Here is a 22,412-nt window from a genome sequence, read left to right as displayed (position 1 = left end):
GTAGAGAAGGACGTCCATTATCAAGTACATGAGTGCGGTAAGTACTAAGTGCTGCAGGCCTGTGAACAGATCCTAAGCAGATGTCTCCTACTACGACCCAGCCCAGGTCTAGTCTTTGCGCATAGGGTGCGTTATTAGGTCCATTACGTTGCTCCCATTCTTTATGAACCTGAGGAATGTCATGACCCAAAAAAAGAAGAATTTGGGCTTCTGGATCCAAAGGAGGAATGCAATGGGCGATGGGATTTAGATGAGTGTGCCAGCGTGCTGCGTCAGAAATTGGTATCTCTGCCCTGTCGTCCGGCATATTGTTGCATTTGATCAAAGTTGGCAATTTCACCTTTGTTGCTCCATCTAAGGACTCTATAACAAAACCTGTGGCTCTCCTTCCTGCTGTCTCTGTCACACCTGCACAGGTACATAGGGTGTATGTTGAGCCCTCTCCTTTGACATGCAGCAAGTCGAAGAACTTTGGTCTACCGAGTGATCTATTGCTCTGGTCGTCCAGGATCAAATAAAGCTTGATCACTTCCTCTGGGTGGCCTGCTGGGTAAACCTTAGCCAAGCAAATCTTCGAGCAGGATCGTGAATTATTACACATCATCCAACTCACAGTTTAGGCTGCTTGTCTGACCCACAGTACCTGATGACACTTCTGTCTTGTGGGCATAGCCTGGGCTTTTCACTTGCCTCTTGACTGGCTGTTCCAGGTTCAAAACACTATTGATTCCCGAAGATGTTTTGATGTACAGTTTTGTACTTAGAACCTTGACCCATCCACTTCTCCTGAATACTGTAAGGTAACTTATCTACGATGGGAGCTACACTTTGTGCGGTGTCAAGTTAAGTAAGTCTGGGTAGATAGCCTTCGTGTTTCGCAGACTCCACTACCTGTAGAAGATCTCCAAACTCTCTAAGCTTTTTGGCATCCTTGTTGCTTATCTTTGGAAAGCTATCAATCTTCCAAGCGCTCCCAAGCCTTTCTTAAGACTGTCTTTGGATTACCACTATGCACAGCTCTGATCCTTCGAACATAATGTGAAGACTGTTCCACGCCCAGTAATTCTCAGGACGTTATCAAACTTGAAAAGGCCTGAGCTAACAAGTTCTCTGCGCGCTAAGTACCTGGCGATCTAACTCACGTTAGCATCATTGTTAAACGATGGCTGTGGTGTTGTCTTACATGGTGAGGAGGTGAATGGCGGTGCTTGGAATTTCACTGACCTCTGAGGCTGCTGCAACATACTCTCAGTATCAGGTTTATTGTAGGAATCTCTGAAATCCCAAGCGGTAAAGCGATGCTGCCTTTGGGGTGTTTCAGGCTTTAACACATGGACAATGGGCTCTAGAGGTGATTGGTATTGTTCGTCTTCAACAGGTGGTGATAACTCCAGTTGAGAATGATGCACGACGTAATCACGAGTGCGATCAGAAATCTCTCTCACGTCAGATATCCTTTCTCCGAATATGCTTTCTGCTGCTGCCTCCAGCACCTTTGCCTCCGCAAGGGCTGCTGCCACCTCACTCTCATGCTTTAGCGCTAATAGAGATGCTTCCATGCGAGCCTTTTCAATCAAGATCTCAATCAAGATCTCGATCTTCAATCAAGAAGCAGAGGCCATAGATCTTGTTTCTAATGCTTGGCTTCGCTCTGTAGCTTCCTAGATCTCCGTAACTTTCTCTAGGAGTGCAAGATGTGATGATTACCGAAGAATAATGGAATTAGAGCTTGTTTTCCTTGAAATGTAGTGCCCGCTGTGTGGTTGCCTGTTTACTATTCTGTCCCAGAAGCGTGTTTCATCCACGCAAAACTGACAGATAGCCAACAGGAGTCAGAAAAGGTCAGACGCAGGAGTAAAGAGAGTTTTTACTGTTTTGTTCTTCTTACAGAATGTTCACAAATAACCATTGTTGGAGGATAGTTCGATTTAAACTTAAACTTATAAATCACAAATATATACATGCATTAAAAAAAAGATAACAACTTACAGGCAAAGCCTTTCCAAGGCACAAAACGTAAAGGAAACAGAGAGCCAACCGCATGGAAAGAATCTGGAACACTGCGATTATTTCCTGGTTAACCTTTAACCCAAGAGTCACATGACCTAAAACAACCACTAAGAAAACAGCTCACAGTCAGTAATGTTCTTTGTTGTTACAAAATATTTTTTGTTTAGGAAATATTATTAGAAGGCATGGAATTAGCTTCCATTGTTATGCTGATGATACCCAGCTATATATTTCATCCAAACCAGGCGATACAGCTCAATTAGCTCGCATAACTGAGTGTGTTGAAGAAATAAGAGATTGGATGACCCATAACTTTCTGCTATTAAATTCTGATAAAACGGAGATTTTGCTCATCGGCCCAAAAAATAGTACACAGAAGCTCCAGCATCTCAGCCTGCATTTAGACGGTTGTTCTGTAACTACTAGTTCAACGGTAAAAGACCTGGGAGTTATTTTAGACAGCAACTTATCTTTTAAAAATCACATCAATCAAGTTACAAAAACAGCCTTCTTTCACCTTAGAAATATTTCTAAGCTAAGAAATATGTTATCTATATCTGATGCAGAGAAGCTCGTCCATGCGTTTATGACCTCTAGAATAGACTACTGTAATGCATTACTAGGTGGATGTCCTGCATCATTAATAAACAAGCTTCAGTTAGTTCAGAATGCAGCAGCAAGAGTTCTTACTAGGTCAAGAAAATACGATCATATAACCCCAATCTTATCGTCCCTACATTGGCTTCCTATTAAGTTTCGAATAGACTACAAACTACTGCTACTCACTTATAAAGCACTAAATGGTTTGGCTCCCATGTATCTATCCAGTCTTTTAACACGCTACAATCCGTCACGCTCCCTGAGATCTCAAAACTCTGGGCTTCTAGTAGTTTCTAGAATAGCAAAGTCCACTAAAGGCGGTAGAGCATTTTCACATTTAGCTCCTAAACTCTGAAATAGTCTTCCTGACAGTGTTCGGGGTTCAGATACACTCTCCCAGTTTAAGTGTAGATTAAAAACATATCTTTTTAGCAAAGCCTACACATAACACACATCACACACATCACATCACAACCTTGTGCTCTAGAATATATGATTACATGCACATTATCAACTTTTGCTGTTAATATCATGAACAGCAGCTACGCTAATTCCTCTCCACTGCTTCTCTTTCTCTCCCCATCCCGAGGCATCCTGAGGTTTGGCCAGCTCCAGTCACGTCCCACCTCGTGAAGATTATGGACCTATGGATGATCATGGAGAAGTAGATGCCGAGTGTTTAAAGGCCCTGGCATGGAGAAGCTGATGCTGGATCTATGATGATCACAAATTGTTCTGTATTGTTGAAAGATTTATGACCAAACTTTTGATGTCACCCATATGAGGATGGGTTCCCCTTTGAGTCTGGTTCCTCTCAAGGTTTCTTCCTCATATCATCTAAGGGAGTTTTTCCTTGCCACTGTCGCCACGGCTTGCTCATCAGGGACAAACGCACACCATTCACCTTCACTGTTGTTTTCTGTAAAGCTGCTTTGAGACAATGTCTGTTGTGAAAAGCGCTATACAAATAAATTTGACTTGACTTGACTTACACAAACCGCCATAAGATGGTGCTAAGAAAATAACAAATAAATGCGTGCCATGACAGTTGGACTGTACATTCCCCCCAGCGCTAATGCTAAGGATGCACTGTGTGAGCTTTATGGAGCTATTAGCGACCTGCAGAATGCTCACCCTGACGGACCGTTTATTATCGCTGGAGATTTTGATCATGCGAAATTCAGGACTGTGCCCTCTAAACTCAATCAACCTGTGGACTTTGCACCGAGAGGGGAAAACATCCTGGATCACAGACCTCCCCCACCTCGGCTACTCAGACCACATCTCTGTTATGCTGATTAGCATTCAGACCGTTCATCAGACGCTCTAACCTGGTTCTGAAACAGGTGAAAACCTGGCCAGCAAGAGCCTCCTCTGCTCTTCAGGACATGTTTAGGGATGCTGCAACTAATGGCGATTCTGTCAACTTAGAGGAGTACACATCATCAGTGACCAGCTACATCAGCAAGTGCAAGCCGTGGATGACCACAAAAGTGCATGCGCTAATGAAACAAAAAGACTCCACCTTCAGGGCAGGAAGCAAGTTAGCCTTAAGAACAGCAAGGGCCAAATTGTCCCATACCATCAGAGAGGTGAAGTGCGCACATGCCAAGAGAATCCACGACCACTTCCAGGGCAGCGGAGACACCCAGCGCATCTGGCAGGGCAACCAGGTGATCACGAACTACAACACAACTTCACCTGCTTGTGACTGTGATGCCTCCCTTCCAGATGGCTAAACGACTTCTACGACTGGTTTGAGGTACAGAACAATGTGGAGGCGTGGATGACCACCCCCCCACAGCTGAAGTGAGGAAAACTCTATGCAAAGTTAAATCACGGAAGTCTGCTGAACCAGACAACATTCCAGGCAGAGTGCTCAGGGAATGTGGAGAACAGCTAGTGGATATCTTTACTGACATCTTCAACATCTACCTGAGCAGCAACGTTGTTCCTACCTGCCTCAAGACAACAACCATTGTCTCCATGCCAAAGAATTCTACATTCTTTGCGTATCGTCCAAACCATTCCACTGACGATGCCCTCACCCACCTGGACAACAATGACATATATGTACAAATGCTGTTCATAGACTTCAGCTCAGCATTCAACACCATCATCCCTCAGCATCTGATTGACAAGCTGAGCCTACTGGGCCTGAACACCTACCTCTGCAACTGGATCCTGGACTTCCTGACTGGGAGACCTCAGTCAGTCTGGATTGGAAGCAGCATCTCCAGCACCACCACACTGAGCACTGGGGCCCTCAGGACTCAGTCCACTGCTGTTCACTCTGCTGACTTACGACTGTGTAGCAATGCACAGCTCGAATCACATCATCAAGTTTGCCGATAAGACAACTGTGGTGGGTCGCATCAGCAAGAACGATGAGTCAGCATATGGAGCGGAGGTGGAACAGTTAACAAACTGGTGTGGAGCCAACAACCTGTCTCTAAATGTTGACAAAACCACAGATGGTTGTGGAACTTAGGAGAGCTATCACAGACATTTACACCAAACACTGCATCCGCAAAGCCAACAGAAATTTGAACGACCCCACACACCCTTCACACACACACACAACCCTTACACACACTGTTAACCCTACTGCTATAAACATTATACTAGTTATAACATGTTCACGTAAACTTATAATGTTTAATTCATGTGTGTCATTGAGTTCTGGAGTGATCAGTCCCACTTCTCTCTGTATATTGTTGGAGTTTGTCTGATTGGGACCCCCTGGTGTCCACACTGAAGCTCACTATGATGCATGGTGTAAAAGAATGACTGTTCATAGCTTTATACAATTCATGGACATTTTATATGTGTGTGTGTGTATATATATATATATATATACACACACACACACATTTTTATTTTATTTTAACATTTAAAGGCATATGTAAATGGCTGAAATGTTGGTCTTTGATAGATGAGAAATTGAAATTGTGAAACAGATTATGTATATATAATAATGTCCACTCTTCTTGGAGGACGTTCCACTAGATTTTGGAGTGGAGATCTGTGGAGATTCAGTTACAAGGCAGTTAGTAGGGGATCTTCCACTTCCACCCATGGAAATCAGATTTTCATGGAGATGGCTTTGTGCACAGGGACATTGTGATGCTGGAACAAGTTTTATCTCTTGTAATTTCATGCTGCCACATTCAAAGACGTCCAATATAATTGTATGAATCCAAGTTTTTGGTAACAGTTTGGGGAAGAATATCATATGGCTGCGAAAGTACTATACATATAAATACACACATTGTAATCGTTTTTACCAAGTAGGAATTATAAATTATATAAATGATGAAAGAACGATAGAACGATAGATAGATAGATAGATAGATAGATAGATAGATAGATAGATAGATAGATAGATAGATAGATAGATGGATAGATGGATAGATGGATAAAAAAATCACAAGTGGAGGAAATCAAAGAACAATTCATAAAACAGAAGTTCCAAAGCTTTAGAAAAAATTTCAGTGTTTTTTTAGTACCGACTCTGCTAATTAAATGAGAACTTACACAGGAATAGTGACCCTGAGAAAACAGAGGAAAAGATTATTAATTATATTCTTCTTCTTTTGGCTGCTCCCATTAGGGGTCGCCACAGCGGATCATCCGTCTCCATCCCCCGCTGTCCTCTACAACTGCCTCTTTCACAACAACTACCTGCATGTTTTTCCTCACCACATCCATAAACCTCCTCCTTGGTCTTCCTCTTTTCCTCCTACCTGGTGGCTCCATCCTCAGCATTCTTCTACCAATATAATTCATGTCCCTCCTCTGCACATGTTCAAACCATCTCAATCTCAACTCCCTCACCTTGTCACCAAAATGTCCTACATGCACTGTCCCTCTTATAAACTCATTTCTAATCCTGTCCATCCTCGTCACTCCCAACGAAAACCTCAACATCTTCAGCTCTGCTACCTCCAGCTCCGCCTCCTGTCTTCTACTCAATGCCACTGTCTCTAATCCATACAACATCTCAGGACTCACCACAGTCCTATAAACTTTCCCTTTCATTCTTGCAGATACCCTACTATCACAAATCACTCCTGTCACTCTTCTCCACCCACTCCACCCTGCCTGCACTCTTTTCTTTACTTCCCGAACACACTCTCCATTACTTTGCGCTGTTGACCCCAGGTACCTGAACTCCTCCACCTTCTCCACCTCTTCTCCCTGCAACCGCACCACTCCACTGCACACGTACTCTGTCTTACTCCTACTGACTTTCATTCCCCTTCTCTCCAGCGCATATCTCCACCTCTCCAGGCTCTTCTCAACCTGCTCTCTACTCTCACCACAAATCACAATATCATCTGCAAACGTCATAGTCCAGGGAGACTCCTGTCTGACCTCGTCCGTCAACCTGTCCATCACCACTACAAACAGGAAAGGGCTCAGGGCCGATCCTTGATGCAGTCCAACCTTCACCCTGAACCAGTCTGTCGTACCTACTGCACACTTCACTGCCGTCACACTGTCCTCATACATGTCCTGCACCACCCTCACATACTTCTCTGACACACCTGACTTCCTCATACAATACCACAACTCCTCTCTCCACCCTGTCGTACGCTTTCTCTAAATCCACAAATACACAATGCAGCTCCTTCTGTCCTTCTCTATACTTCTCCATCAACATCCTCAAAGCAAATAATGCGTCTGTGGTGCTCTTCCTCGGCATGAAACCATACTGTTGCTCACAGATGGTCACCTCTTCTCTCAGCCTGGCTTCCACTACTCTTTCCCATAACTTCATGGTGTGACTGATCAACTTAATTCCCCTGTAGTTACTGCAGGTCTGCACATCTCCCTTATTCTTAAAGATCGGTACCAGCACACTCCTTCTCCATTCCTCAGGCATCCTCCCACCTTCCAGAATCTTGTTAAACAATCTGGTTAAAAACTCCACTGCCATCTCTCCTAAACATCTCCATGCTTCTACCGGTATGTCATCTGGTCCAACCGACTTTCCACTCTTCATCCTCTTAATCGCTGCTTTCACTTCCTCCTTACTAATCCTATCCACTTCCTGCTTTACCAACTCCACATCATCCAAACATCTATCTCTCTGATTTTCCTCGTTCATCAGCTGCTCAAAATACTCCCTCCACCTTCTCAACACACTCTCCTCACTAGTCAACACATTTCCCTCTCCATCCTTTATTGCTCTAACTTGCAGTACATCCTTCCCAGCTCGGTCCCTCTGCCTGGCCAATTGCTACAAATCCTTTTCTCCTTCCTTAGTGTCCAACTTCTCCTACAGCTCCTCATACGCCTTTTCCTTGGCTTTTGCCACATCCCTCTTCACCTGCTGCTGCATCTCCTTGTTTTCCTGCCTACTTTTCTCATCACTCTGTCGATCCCACTTCTGTTTTTCCAACCTCTTTCTCCTTATGCTCTCCTGCACTTCCTCATTCCACCACCACGTCTCCTTGTCTTGCTTTCTATTTCCAGATGTCACACCAAGAACCTTTCTAGCTGCCTCCCTCATCACGCTAGCAGAGCACAGTAATGATTATTTTCCAGTTCACTAATGAAAGGGAACTGCATTCTACACAACTGTCTCCAAGTGACTCGTCTCTAAACAACAACTATAAACAACTCTTTTTGAACGACTTCCTTCTGTACAGATCAGTCAGAATAATTTTGTACGAACGATTACCTGTAAATAAATTGGTAAAAAATCTTATATTGAGTTTAAAGTTTTAAGTAAAACTTTGTAGTTATTATTCTCTTTTATCGTTTGCATTATTCTTGTATTTTAAAATCGAATCTTTTAGAAAAATTATATTTTCCATAACATGTATTACTAAATATAGTATTATGAAATTATGGTGAGCTGCATCTGTAGAGTGAATTCTAAACTTTTCTAAAGCTCACGCTGTTTTAATATTTGGCCACTAGATGGCAGAAAGACGACAGAAGAGATGTTCATCTAAATCACCAGACTCGCAGGAACTTTAAACTGAAATTAACTTCAAAAATGATTCAGTCACTGTGTTTCGTAGCAGTAGTCAGCAAAAGAGCTGTTTATTTTTTAACCAGTTCCAATGATTTAAAATAGGCATAAAATTAAAAGAAACATCTTCACGAGGAAAGCCTTTTCTGTCTTTATTCATGCCGAATCTTATAAGAAGGTGAGTTCAGCATCAGACAGGAAGCTGACCTCTAAAATCATACAATAGGAACAAAGAAAACAAAAAAGGTGTTTTGTTTCGGTTATAAAACAGTCATGATCGTGACAAAATAGTAAATTGGTGAAATATCAGTAAAATGAGACTTATTAGGTGGATTAATAGGATTATGTTATAATAAAGATTAAATGTAGATGTTTACACACACAAACATAAACATATATTCCATTCTGATTTGTTCTAAATTTAGCAAATATACTTCATACTCAACATATACTTCATTCTGTTATACAGTATTGTTCAAAATAATAGCAGTACAATGTGACTAACCAGATTAATCCAGGTTTTTAGTATATTTTTTATTGCTACGTGACAAACAAGTTACCAGTAGGTGCAGTAGATTCTCACAAAACAAACAAGACCCATCATTCATGATATGCACGCTCGTGAGGCTGTGCAATTGGGCAATTAGTTGAAAGGGGTGTGTTCAAAAAAATAGCAGTGTATGCCGTTGACTGTACAAACTCAAAACTATTTTGTACAAACATTTTTATTTCTAGGATTTAGCAATCCTGTGAATCACTAAGCTAATATTTAGTTGTATGACCACAGTTTTTTAAAACTGCTTCACATCTGTGTGGCATGGAGTCAACCAACTTGTGGCACCTCTCAGCTGTTATTCCACTCCATGATTCTTTAACAACATTCCACAATTCATTTACATTTCTTGGTTTTGCTTCAGAAACAGCATTTTTGATATCACCCCACAAGTTCTCGATTGGATTAAGGTCCGGGGATTGGGCTGGCCACTCCATAACATTAATTTTGTTGGTTTGGAACCAAGACTTTGCTCATTTACCAGTGTGTTTGGGGTCATTGTCTTGTTGAAACAACAAGGCAACATGACCTCTTCAAGTATTTTGACATATGCAAACTGATCCATGATCCCTGGTATGCGATAAATAGGCCCAACACCATGGTGGGAGAAACATGCCCATATCATGATGCTTACACCACCATGCTTCACTGTCTTCACTGTGTAGTGTGGCTTGAATTCAGAGTTTAGGGGTCGTCTCACAGACTGTCTGTGGCCCTTGTACCCAAAAAGAACAATTTTAATCTCATCAGTCCACAAAATGTTCCTCCATTTCTCTTTAGGCCAGTTGATGTGTTCTTTGGCAAATTGTAACCTCTTCTGCACAAGCCTTTTTTTTAACAGAGGGACTTTGCGGGGGATTCTTGAAAATAGATTTGCTTCACACAGACGTCTTCTAACTGTCACAGTACTTACAGGTAACTCCAGACTGTCTTTGATCATCCTGGAGCTGATCATTGGCTGAGCCTTTGCCATTCTGGTGATTCTTCGATCCATTTTGATGGTTGTCTTCCGTTTTCTTTCACGTCGCTCTGGTTTTGCTCTCCATTTTAAGGCATTGGAGATCATTTTAGCTGAACAGCCTATAATTTTTTGCACCTCTTTATAGGTTTTCCCCTCTCCAATCAACTTTTTAATCAAAGTACGCTGTTCTTCTGAACAATGTCTTGAACGACCCATTTTCCTCAGGCTTTCAAATGCAGGTTCAACAAGTGCTGGCTTCATCCTTAAATAGGGACCACCTGATTCACACCTGTTTTTTCACAAAATTGATGACCTCAGTGATTGACTGCCACACTGCTATTTTTTTGAACACACCCCTTTCAACTAATTGCCCAATTGCACAGCCTTACGAGCGTGCATATCATGAATGATGGGTCTTGTTTGTTTTCTGAGAATCTACTGCACCTACTGGTAACTTGTTTGTCACGTAGCAATAAAAAAATTTACTAAAAACCTGGATTAATCTGGTTAGTCACATTGTACTGCTATTATTTGAACATAACTGTATATCTAATAACCCATGCATATAAACAGACATTATGTACATGCATGAGTTTATTAAGAATATACGTGTAACGGATTGGAATAAAGAGGTGACAGGTGATGGTTCACCAGGCAGAGCTTTACTTTATCTTTCATTCATTCCTGCTCTGGTGTTTTGTTTCTCTTCCAGAACATTCACTCTTCTCGGGCTCTCTTCAATTTATTGGCGTCGCCGGACACTGAAACAGAGCACAATGATTAGTCTCATCAGGCGTAAATATACATATCGGCCCTTAAGCCTCAACTACTCAGTGTAAGTGTAAATTTCAATTATATCCCGACTGCTGATAAATGTAAATCTGTATGTGCTGTAAGAGTCAAAGACAAATTAAACACAGGTAAAGTTTCCATTTTTGGTTTTACAAAGTATGTGAGCTTTTGCATAATTAATTTGAAAAAGCAAAACATTAGCAAAGATGAAGTGATCTAATGATGTAATAAATTACCCTGATAATCCGTCATGGTTCGTTGCATTTCATTTTGAATTTGTTTATACTCCACTGTATTCATATCTGTATAAGAGCCGTTGTCCACCCACTCCATCAGATTATTTTTCTGGGTATCGTTGATCAGACTCTTCTCAGCATATTTATTTATAACATTTTTAAATCCCGGCTTGTAGTATGTGTCCATGAAATGTGATGTCTCCCTTTTTTTATCTGAAATGAAGTAACATAGAGAATCATGTTGGTTAGGTAAGTATGGGTATAAATGATATGGATGTGTCTTACTGTGGCAGCGGGTGTGTGGGCTGGTGCCGGTCTCAGAGTGGAGGGCAGAGCCGGACAAACACCTGCATTTGATCAAATAATCAGTGTGCCCTGTTTCAGTCCGGCAAAGAAGATAAAACAGGGAACGACAACAGTTTTGTGGGGAGAGAGACACCAAGAAGAAGAGAGCAGCTAGATCACTGAACAGAGAGTGTGCACGGTGGACAGAGAGTGTGCACGGTGGACAGAGTGTGTATGGGTGGACAGCGAGTGTGTACGGGTGAACAGAGAGTATGTACGGGTGGACAGAGTGTGTGTACGGGTGGACAGCGAGTGTATATGGGTGGACAGCGAGTGTGTACGGGTGGACAGAGAGTGTGTACGGGTGGACAGAGTGTGTGTACGGGTGGACAGAGAGTATGTACGGGTGGACAGAGTGTGTGTACGGGTGGACAGAGAGTGTGTACGGGTGGACAGAGAGTGTGTACGGGTGAACAGAGAGTATGTACGGGTGGACAGAGTGTGTGTACGGGTGGACAGCGAGTGTATATGGGTGAACAGAGAGTATGTACGGGTGGACAGAGTGTGTGTACGGGTGGACAGCGAGTGTGTATGGGTGAACAGAGAGTATGTACGGGTGGACAGAGTGTGTGTACGGGTGGACAGCGAGTGTGTATGGGTGGACAGCGAGTGTGTACGGGTGAACAGAGAGTATGTACGGGTGGACAGAGTGTGTGTACGGGTGGACAGCGAGTGTATATGGGTGAACAGAGAGTATGTACGGGTGGACAGAGTGTGTGTACGGGTGGACAGCGAGTGTGTATGGGTGGACAGTGAGTGTGTACGGGTGAACAGAGAGTATGTACGGGTGGACAGAGTGTGTGTACGGGTGGACAGCGAGTGTATATGGGTGAACAGAGAGTATGTACGGGTGGACAGAGTGTGTGTACGGGTGGACAGCGAGTGTAAATGGGTGGACAGAGAGTGTGTATGGGTGGACAGAGAGTTTGTACGGGTGGACAGAGTGTGTGTGCGGGTGGACAGAGAGTGTATATGGGTGGACAGATTGTGTACGGGTGGACAGCGAGTGTGTACGGGTGGACAGAGTGTGTGTGCGGGTGGACAGCGAGTGTATATGGGTGGACAGAGAGTGTGTATGGGTGGACAGAGTGTGTGTGCGGGTGGACAGCGAGTGTATATGGGTGGACAGAGAGTGTGTATGGGTGGACAGAGTGTGTGTGCGGGTGGACAGCGAGTGTATATGGGTGGACAGAGAGTGTGTACGGGTGGACAGCGAGTGTGTACGGGTGGACAGAGAGTGTGTATGGGTGGACAGCGAGTGTGTACGGGTGGACAGAGAGTGTGTACGGGTGGACAGCGAGTGTGTACGGGTGGACAGAGAGTGTGTACGGGTGGACAGAGTGTGTGTGCGGGTGGACAGCGAGTGTATATGGGTGGACAGAGAGTGTGTATGGGTGGACAGAGTGTGTGTACGGGTGGACAGCGAGTGTGTATGGGTGGACAGTGAGTGTGTACGGGTGAACAGAGAGTATGTACGGGTGGACAGAGTGTGTGTACGGGTGGACAGCGAGTGTATATGGGTGAACAGAGAGTATGTACGGGTGGACAGAGTGTGTGTACGGGTGGACAGCGAGTGTAAATGGGTGGACAGAGAGTGTGTATGGGTGGACAGAGAGTTTGTACGGGTGGACAGAGTGTGTGTGCGGGTGGACAGAGAGTGTATATGGGTGGACAGATTGTGTACGGGTGGACAGCGAGTGTGTACGGGTGGACAGAGTGTGTGTGCGGGTGGACAGCGAGTGTATATGGGTGGACAGAGAGTGTGTATGGGTGGACAGAGTGTGTGTGCGGGTGGACAGCGAGTGTATATGGGTGGACAGAGAGTGTGTATGGGTGGACAGAGTGTGTGTGCGGGTGGACAGCGAGTGTATATGGGTGGACAGAGAGTGTGTACGGGTGGACAGCGAGTGTGTACGGGTGGACAGAGAGTGTGTATGGGTGGACAGCGAGTGTGTACGGGTGGACAGAGAGTGTGTACGGGTGGACAGCGAGTGTGTACGGGTGGACAGAGAGTGTGTACGGGTGGACAGAGTGTGTGTGCGGGTGGACAGCGAGTGTATATGGGTGGACAGAGAGTGTGTATGGGTGGACAGAGTGTGTGTACGGGTGGACAGCGAGTGTGTATGGGTGGACAGTGAGTGTGTACGGGTGAACAGAGAGTATGTACGGGTGGACAGAGTGTGTGTACGGGTGGACAGCGAGTGTATATGGGTGAACAGAGAGTATGTACGGGTGGACAGAGTGTGTGTACGGGTGGACAGCGAGTGTAAATGGGTGGACAGAGAGTGTGTATGGGTGGACAGAGAGTTTGTACGGGTGGACAGAGTGTGTGTGCGGGTGGACAGAGAGTGTATATGGGTGGACAGATTGTGTACGGGTGGACAGCGAGTGTGTACGGGTGGACAGAGTGTGTGTGCGGGTGGACAGCGAGTGTATATGGGTGGACAGAGAGTGTGTATGGGTGGACAGAGTGTGTGTGCGGGTGGACAGCGAGTGTATATGGGTGGACAGAGAGTGTGTATGGGTGGACAGAGTGTGTGTGCGGGTGGACAGCGAGTGTATATGGGTGGACAGAGAGTGTGTACGGGTGGACAGCGAGTGTGTACGGGTGGACAGAGAGTGTGTATGGGTGGACAGCGAGTGTGTATGGGTGGACAGCGAGTGTGTACGGGTGGACAGAGAGTGTGTACGGGTGGACAGCGAGTGTGTACGGGTGGACAGAGAGTGTGTACGGGTGGACAGAGTGTGTGTGCGGGTGGACAGCGAGTGTATATGGGTGGACAGAGAGTGTGTATGGGTGGACAGAGTGTGTGTGCGGGTGGACAGCGAGTGTATATGGGTGGACAGAGAGTGTGTATGGGTGGACAGCGAGTGTGTACGGGTGGACAGAGAGTGTGTATGGGTGGACAGCGAGTGTGTACGGGTGGACAGAGAGTGTGTACGGGTGGACAGAGTGTGTGTGCGGGTGGACAGCGAGTGTATATGGGTGGACAGAGAGTGTGTATGGGTGGACAGAGTGTGTGTGCGGGTGGACAGCGAGTGTATATGGGTGGACAGAGAGTGTGTATGGGTGGACAGAGTGTGTGTGCGGGTGGACAGCGAGTGTATATGGGTGGACAGAGAGTGTGTATGGGTGGACAGCGAGTGTGTACGGGTGGACAGAGAGTGTGTACGGGTGGACAGAGTGTGTGTGCGGGTGGACAGAGAGTGTATATGGGTGGACAGAGTGTGTACGGGTGGACAGCGAGTGTGTACCAGTCAAATCAAATCAATCAAATAAAATATTATTTCACATACACATACATACAGGGTACGACTTGCAGTAAAATGCTTATTATGACTGTCTGGCATGAGGGAATAGGATAGGGAGAAAAAATAATACAAAATAAAAAAGAAAAGTGATACATAAAGTATAAAAACTATATAAAATTAAAAACAAGAATATGTAAAGATAAAGATAAAGATCCGTGTGCGGTATGGTGTGGTTTAAAGTGTCCGTGTGCGGTATGGTGTGGTATTAAATATAAAGTGCACTGTGCTGTGCAAGTCCAGAGATTAAAGTGTCGTGGTGCGAAAGGTGAGATATGTACAGAGAGGAAGTGTGATGATGGAGAGAGTGGGCCAGTTTTTAGATCCTGGGTGTTTCCTGATTTAAACTCCGAATAACCTGCAGGAAGAAGCTCCTCCTTATTCTCTCTGTGTTCGCTTTCAGAGAGCGAAAGCGTTTCCCTGACCGCAACAGAGAAAAGAGTCCATTATTGGGATGGCTGAGGTCCTTTATAATCTTCCTGGCTCTGATCTGGCACCGTGTGCTGTAGATGAACCTGTAGAAACTGTCCACTCTTTCCACTGGGGTCCAGCTGATGTTTAGCGGTTGGTATGACTGCTCCTGCTTTGTGCTGAAGTCCACGATCAACTCCTTAGTCTTGCTGACGTTCAGGAGAAGGTTGTTCTCCTGGCACCATCTCTCCAGGTTTTTAACCTCCTGTAGGTAGGCCGTCTCGTCGTTGTTGGAGATCAAACCCACCACAACAGTGTCTTCAGCAAACTTGATGATGGTGGTGGAGCTGGAAGTGGCCACACAGTCATACGTGTACAGTGAGTACAGCAGGGGGTTTAGAACACAACCCTGGGGAGCTCCAGTGCTGAGGGTGAGGGTGGATGAAGTGTGTTTTCCCACCCAGTGTTTCCCCACCCACCTGAGTGGACAGCGAGTGTGTACGGGTGGACAGCGAGAGTGTACAGGTTAACACAGAGGAAAGGCGTGCCGATCCGTGAGTGTGTGTGTGTGTGTGTGTGTGTGTGAGCCCCGGCGTGATCCAAGGGAAGGAAAGCCACTGTAACAAGTTCACTGGTTCCAGGTTGGAAGAAAGAGAAGACAGGCGATGGTTCACCAAGCAGACCTTTCTTTTTATTTTCATTCATCACTTTTGACCAGTTATTTTCCTTCCTTTAATCTCACACCACAACACAAACACACTCACGTCCCACAAATCTTCTCTCTACATCTACCTGGGAACCTGCACACTGTCAAGGATCAACACACCTTCACTCAGTGTCCTTTTCACCCTCCTTTTATCATCATTGCAGAGAGCACTGATTAGTCGTATCAGCTGCAGGTGTACTCTTACCACTTGTTTCATTTGGCTCCGCCCTCCACTCCTCCACAGGTGCTAGTTCACACTAAACTCATACTGTATTTGATTATTAAATTTATGAATTAATAAATTTGATGATGCAGGAATATGAAGCAACAGGCTTAATGAAACATTTCACTACATCACATACACAATATTCATATCACAAAAACATTGTACCCTTGAACCTGAAATGTATTTAATGCTCGAGGAGAAAATTATTGCAACAGGATTTATGTTTAAGTTTACAGCAACTCCAGAGTTAAAACTATTGCTCTTCAGTTCATTCTACAACATTTCGATCTAGTTTAAGTCTGGGGATTGTTTGATCCTTTCCAACATATATTCTTCCTATAGAACTATTTGAGAGTCTCATTCACAGTAAGTAGTGCAGTATTACATTGTCCTTGTGATGCATCTAACGCTTAACTTCACTGAAGGTATGGTCACATTTTTCCTACAAACATGCCATGTTGTATTGTCTCAGGAAACCCTGCAATCTGTTAAAGAGGAAGTCCAGGGTCTAATTACAGTCTGTAGTCTGTAGTGAGGAAGTCCAGGGTCTAATTACAGTCTGTTAGAGAGGAATCCAGAGTTCAGTTCAGAATCACAGTGCAGTGCAGGGACAGAACCAGAAAGATACAATTCTGAGCACAGGGACAACAACACACCAAATCAGATCTGTTTATGGAGAATAAGATATGTTTTGTTGCTGTATTTCTGTTCCCATGTTCAGCAGTTTCTCTCTTTGCTCCTCCTTTATCCATGTTTATTTATAGATGTGCTGTATGTCTGTTCATGTTTGTAGTTTTAGAAAAGAAGAATGGTCTACAGATGATCTGCACTAAAATGACATGTTTCCGTCTTAAATGTTTTTGTATGTATTTTAAGGTAAATGTATTTTAAGCTGTATATCTTAGTGCACTACATGTTTCTAGTTCCTACATGTGCATTACAATGATATCTATGTTCAATTCTATCATAAACACCACTCATTATTGTTATAAACAATTATTATTAAACATACTATTATCTGTCCGGAGACTGTTTGAGCTTCCAGGGTGTGCCATTATTAATGACAGCTTCAATACTTTTTCCATATCTCCACTTTTCATGGTTTCTGCCAGCAAAGATCTGAGAAACAAAAATACAACAAATGTAAACATGGCATAAACTTGAAAAGAGTATAGATCAGTATTGTGTTGATACCTGCATGCTATGGCCTCCTTGCTGTTCCTGCTGGTCAGTGCACAGTGATGATCGTTGTACAGTGTATTCATGCAAATCAGCTTGGTTCCGTTATTGTCATTTTTCATGCTCATCACTAAATTATAGAGTGCCACATTTTTTTCTTTTAAGTCTTCCAGATCTGATTTATTCTTATTATAGAGTTGCCGAAAGCAATTCTTTGGTGGAATGTGGTCTGCATCCACCACTCCTTGGGTGGCTTTTTTCATGTTTACAAGGCTATTAGTAAAAAAAAGAAAAGCAATGTATAATATTGTTAGTGATTTCTGTAAATTATGTACACTAATTACATACAGTGCTGTAAAAGAGTATTCACCCCCTTCCGGATTTTTATTTTGCACATTTGTCACATTTAAATGATTCAACCCAGTCATTAGTGTTACACAACTCAGGTTACTTAAATATGATGGGCCTGTTCTGAAGGACATCCAGCATGAAACATGTCCCAAATCAAATATGCGGATCACGAATCAGAAGTTCATACCGAATCGTTCGAGGCCCGGGCTACCAACGACCACCACAGGTATCGTTAACCAACAGGGTACCAGTGGAAATTTGGTAACTGTTGGCCGAAAGGAGGAGAAGGAGAGGAGGAAGACGTCTACAGAGACAGCAGGGAAAGGAGAAGTGGAGGAGAGTGGAGGTTCGGGTTGGTACTTTAAATGTTGGTACTATGACTGGTAAAGGGAGAGAGGGAGCTGATATGATGGAGAGGAGAAAGGAAGAGATGTTGTGTGTTCAGGAGACCAAGTGGAAAGGGAGAAAGACCAGGAACATTGGATGGGGGTTTAAACTGTTCTATCGTGGTGTGGATGGAAAGAGAAATGGTGTAGGGGTGATTCTGAAGGAAGAGTACAGTAAGTACTCCACAGTAATGGACAGTGTAGCTAGACAGCATCAGATGGTGGTCTGTAGGATGGTTTTGGAGGCGAAGAAGAAGAGGAGGAGAGTGAGGACTGAAAGAAGAATAAGATGGTGGAAACTGAAGGAGGAAGACTGTAGTGTGAGGTTCAGGGAAGAGGTCAGACAGGAGCTCGGTGGTGGGGAAGAGGTGCTGAATGATTGGGCAACTACTGCAGAAGTAATAAGGGAGACATCTAGAAAGGTACTTGGTGTAACATCTGGAAATAAAAAGGAAGACAAGGAGACGTAGTGGTGGAATGAGGAAGTGCAGGAGAGCATAAGGAGAAAGAGGTTGGCAAAACAGAATTGGGATCGACAGAGTGATGAGAAAAGTAGGCAGGAGTACAAGGAGATGCGGCAGCAGGTGAAGAGGGATGTGGTGAAAGCCAAAGAAAAGGCATATGAGGAACTGTAGGAAAAGTTGGACACTAAGGAAGGAGAAAAGGATTTGTAGTGATTGGCCAGGCAGAGGAACCGAGCTGGGAAGGATGTGCTGCAAGTTAGAGCAATAAATGATGGAGATGGAAATGTGTTGACTAGTGAGGAGAGTGTCAGGGATCACCCTGCTTCTTCTCCGGTGCGCGCCCCGCCCGCCCGGAGCGCTTCGCCATCATACTGATTCCACACACCTGTTCCTCATCACCCTCACAGCCATATAAACGCCTCACTCACACCACTCCATTGTCCGTTATTGTTTGTGTTTGGACTCTGGGTGTGTTTCCATGTTTTCTACGTTTGCTTTTGTTTAGTGTGCATTAAAGTCTGTTTGCTGTGCCTCGGCTTCCGCCTCGCTCACTTACGCCTGACAGAGAGTGTGTTGAGAAGATGGAGGGAGAATTTTAAACAGCTGATGAACAAGGAAAATGAGAGAGAGAAAAGGTTGGATGGTGTGGAGATGATAAAGCTGTCAGCTGACGGCGCGCGGACTTCCGGCAATCCAACTTCCGCTTCCGGTGCGGCAGCCATCTTTTGTGTGTATAAATAGACGCCGGCTCCATTTATCCCTTGCCTGATTGTCCTTTGGCTTCTCGTATGTTTTTGGGACTTTCTTGCCGTTTTTTCCCTGTGGATTATTTTTTGCTTTCACTTTGTATTTCTCTTTTTTTTTTCCGGATTTCAGCCAGCAGTTTTTGATTTTTCTCTTGCCGGTTTTGGACGTTTGTTTGTTATTTTTTCTGTCTTCTTCCGGTCTCCTCTGCCCGGCTCCTGGTTTGTTGTTTTGTTTTTTCCCTTCGCCTGCTCTCTGTTTTTTGATGCTCTTTTTAAGGGTAGTACATAAGTTTTCGGACAGTTTATATTGCTACTTTGTTTTTTTTTTGCAGGGAGAAGAGGTGGAGAAGGTGGAGGAGTTCAGGTACCTGGGATCAACAGTGCAAAGTAATGGAGAGTGTGTTAGAGAAGTGAATAAAATAGTGCAGGCAGGGTGGAGTGGGTGGAGAAGAGTGATAGCAGGAGTGATTTGTGATAGAAGAGTATCTGTGAGAGTGAAAGGGAAAGTTTAAAGGACTGTGGTGAGACCTGAGATGTTGTATGGATTAGAGACAGTGGCATTGAGTAAAAGACAGGAGGTGGAGCTGGAGGTAGCAGAGCTGAAGATGTTGAGGTTTTCGTTGGGAGGGATGACAATGGACAGGATTAGAAATGAGTTTATTAGAGGGACAGAACATGTATGACGTTTTGGAGACAAGGTGAGGGAGGTGAGATACCATAGACCATAGAGAAGGGTTATGGATGTGTTGAGGAAAGACATGCAGGAAAGACATGCTCTGCTATGGTGTTCCTTAATGGGAGAAGCCGAAAGAAGAAGAAGAAGAAGAAGAAGTCACAATTATATGATTCAGATGATCAAGCAAATTTCAATATTACACAAAGACTAAGTTAAAAAACAGTTTTTAAATTATTATATAATTTATCAAGGGAAGAATTTGTCCAATCTGGATGGTTCTATGTAAAAAAGGAACAACTGCCCCATGGAGACCTAAGGTAAATATGACTTGCCACACCCAGGCCTGGTTACTGCCAAACCTGTTGAAACCCTCCTTATGGGTCTCTTGATCTTGGTATTGTTGACTTAAAGTTTTGTGTTCTATATGTAGCCCTGTGTTAGTACGTAGCACTGTGTTCTGTATGTAGCTCTTTGTTCTGTAAGTAGCTCTACGTTTTGTATGTAACTGTGTTCTGTATGTAACTATGTTCTGTTATGTAGCTCTGTGTTCTGTTATGTAGCTTTGTGTTCTGTTATGTAGCTTTGTGTTCTGATATGTAGCTCTATGTTCTATCATGTAGCGCTTTGTTGTGAATGTAGCTCTGTGTTCTGTATGAAGCTCTATGTTCTGTTTTGTAGCTCTGTGTTCTGTATGAAGCTCTATGTTCTGTTTTGTAGCTTGGTGATCTGTTATACCGCTCTGTGTTCTGTGTGTAGCTCTGTGTTCTGTGTGTAGCTCTGTGTTCTGTGTGTAGCTCTGTGTTCTGTGTGTAGCTCTGTGTTCTGTGTGTAGCTCTGTGTTCTGTGTGTAGCTCTGTGTTCTGTGTGTAGCTCTGTGTTCTGTGTGTAGCTCTGTGTTCTGTGTGTAGCTTTATGTTCTGTTATGTTGCTCGGTGATATTTTATGTAGCCCCAGATTCTCAGTTCACTGTGTAGTGTCAGCTATATATGGTTAAACTGACAATAAAAGCTTCTTGACTTGTCTAATGATGAATAAACTAATTGTGTTACCTTTCGTAGGTTTCAGCTTCTCCCAAATTGTAATCTTTAACCACATCCTCTTTGTTCTTGTTCCTGATATATTCCTTATATTGTTCTACTTGCTTTTTATTAGCTCCCGCTTCAATTCGAAATTTATTGGAGCTGTTCGTTTGATTGAACATGTTCTGAATCCTCACAGACTCGGCGTACTTTTGTGGTTTTGCTAGAATCTGTAATAATAAAAAGCACAACAATTAGCCAGCAAACATTCAAAGATCTTCTCCCTGAACAGTAAATGTGTGGTCATATTCATATCCTCTGATCCTCTGGGACCACTAAACAAAAACACTATTACCACTTACCTTATACGGATTGATCCCCATTGAAGATTCCTGATCAGTTACAGTACTTCTATTGCACTAATCAATCAAGCAAATCTAAAATATGCATGAATGAACCTGTGCATAACAGTGTATCTGAATGATAATAAAAGACAAATATCTAAGATGATAAGCTCTTCAGCTGTTCTGGTCGTTGCTGCACTGTTACTGTGTTATTGATTTTGTGTTGTTTGCACTAAATGTTTTTTGCACACATTTGCAGAGGTGCACCTGATAAAGTTATTTTTATATGTTTGTATGTTTTGGTTAGTTTGTGTCATGTGGTGGTAATTTATTGTTTTGTTCGACTGTATAGTGTATAAATGTATATAGTTAAAATTACATTAAAGCCACTTGACTTGATTCTTGATTTTGACTATATAAACTATAAAGATGATAAAAAAAAAAAAAATGGATTGTAACTGGTGTCAAATTTAAATAGTAGAATTTCAAACAGCAGGGAATGAGAGGCTCCTAAACTGTAGAAAAGCTCTTAGTGCTGTTTTATCAACATAAAACATCCTAATAAACAACAATAATAATCCTAGATTCTTATTCAATAGGTCTCACGTCTTATTTGACTGATTGCTATCAGTTTGTTGATGTAAATCATCAAATCAGATGTTGTTCCCTTAGGGGAACTTGGGACTCAGAGGACCTTGAAAATGCCACATCGTCTTCGAAGAGGTCCTGAAGCGCAATGGCACTTTCAGCGGAGTCTTGACGTGCTACGTCGTGGCGGTAGGGACCATGTAGTGCGACGACTCCTTTGAAGAGACCTTGAAGCATGACTGGCTAGAGAGAGAGGTTCTCCAGACAGGAGAGAGATGTAGGGCGTGACTTTGGCCCGTTCCGTGAGGAATAGGGATGAGTACATATCCACGTATCTGCCGACGCTCTGTAAGAATCTACCCCACTGTGCCATTTCGCCAGAGAAGCGAGCTGGGAATTCCAGTATGCTCTCGAAAGCACGTGGCGCAGCCGCGCTTGCATGCTCCAGAGCCGGTGAGCATGATCCGCAAGGAGGTCAGCGAGCTTCCGGGTGTAATCCGAAGCGGAGCTTGGCTGCTGATTCA

The 22,412-nt window shown here is 43.7% G+C and overlaps 2 protein-coding genes across 2 annotated transcripts in view; both read right to left on the bottom strand.

Moving 5' to 3' along the window:
- Positions 1-22,412, bottom strand: part of LOC310725889 (uncharacterized protein) — a 537,758-nt gene that overhangs the window by 334,872 nt on the left and 180,474 nt on the right. The window contains exon 2 of the mRNA XM_083541007.1: positions 7,329-7,822. Within this exon, the coding sequence (XP_083397133.1) occupies positions 7,329-7,822 (494 nt within the window). The remainder of the gene's footprint in view (positions 1-7,328; positions 7,823-22,412) is intronic.
- The window catches only part of LOC310725864 (uncharacterized protein), a 35,195-nt gene continuing 21,425 nt past the window's right edge, over positions 8,643-22,412 (bottom strand). Inside the window, exons 6-11 of the mRNA XM_083540954.1 lie at positions 20,987-21,186; positions 17,330-17,587; positions 17,148-17,254; positions 11,139-11,351; positions 10,653-10,871; positions 8,643-9,054 (exon numbers count right to left, since the gene is read on the bottom strand). Coding sequence (XP_083397080.1) covers positions 10,828-10,871; positions 11,139-11,351; positions 17,148-17,254; positions 17,330-17,587; positions 20,987-21,186 — 822 coding nt within the window. The 3' untranslated portion in view covers positions 8,643-9,054; positions 10,653-10,827. The remainder of the gene's footprint in view (positions 9,055-10,652; positions 10,872-11,138; positions 11,352-17,147; positions 17,255-17,329; positions 17,588-20,986; positions 21,187-22,412) is intronic.

Source organism: Silurus aristotelis, assembly GCF_946808225.1.
Source record: "Silurus aristotelis genome assembly, chromosome: 5".
NCBI lineage: Eukaryota > Metazoa > Chordata > Actinopteri > Siluriformes > Siluridae > Silurus > Silurus aristotelis.
The sequence above is the reverse complement of the archived record's forward strand: the minus strand, read 5'-3'. Positions and strand labels throughout refer to the sequence as shown.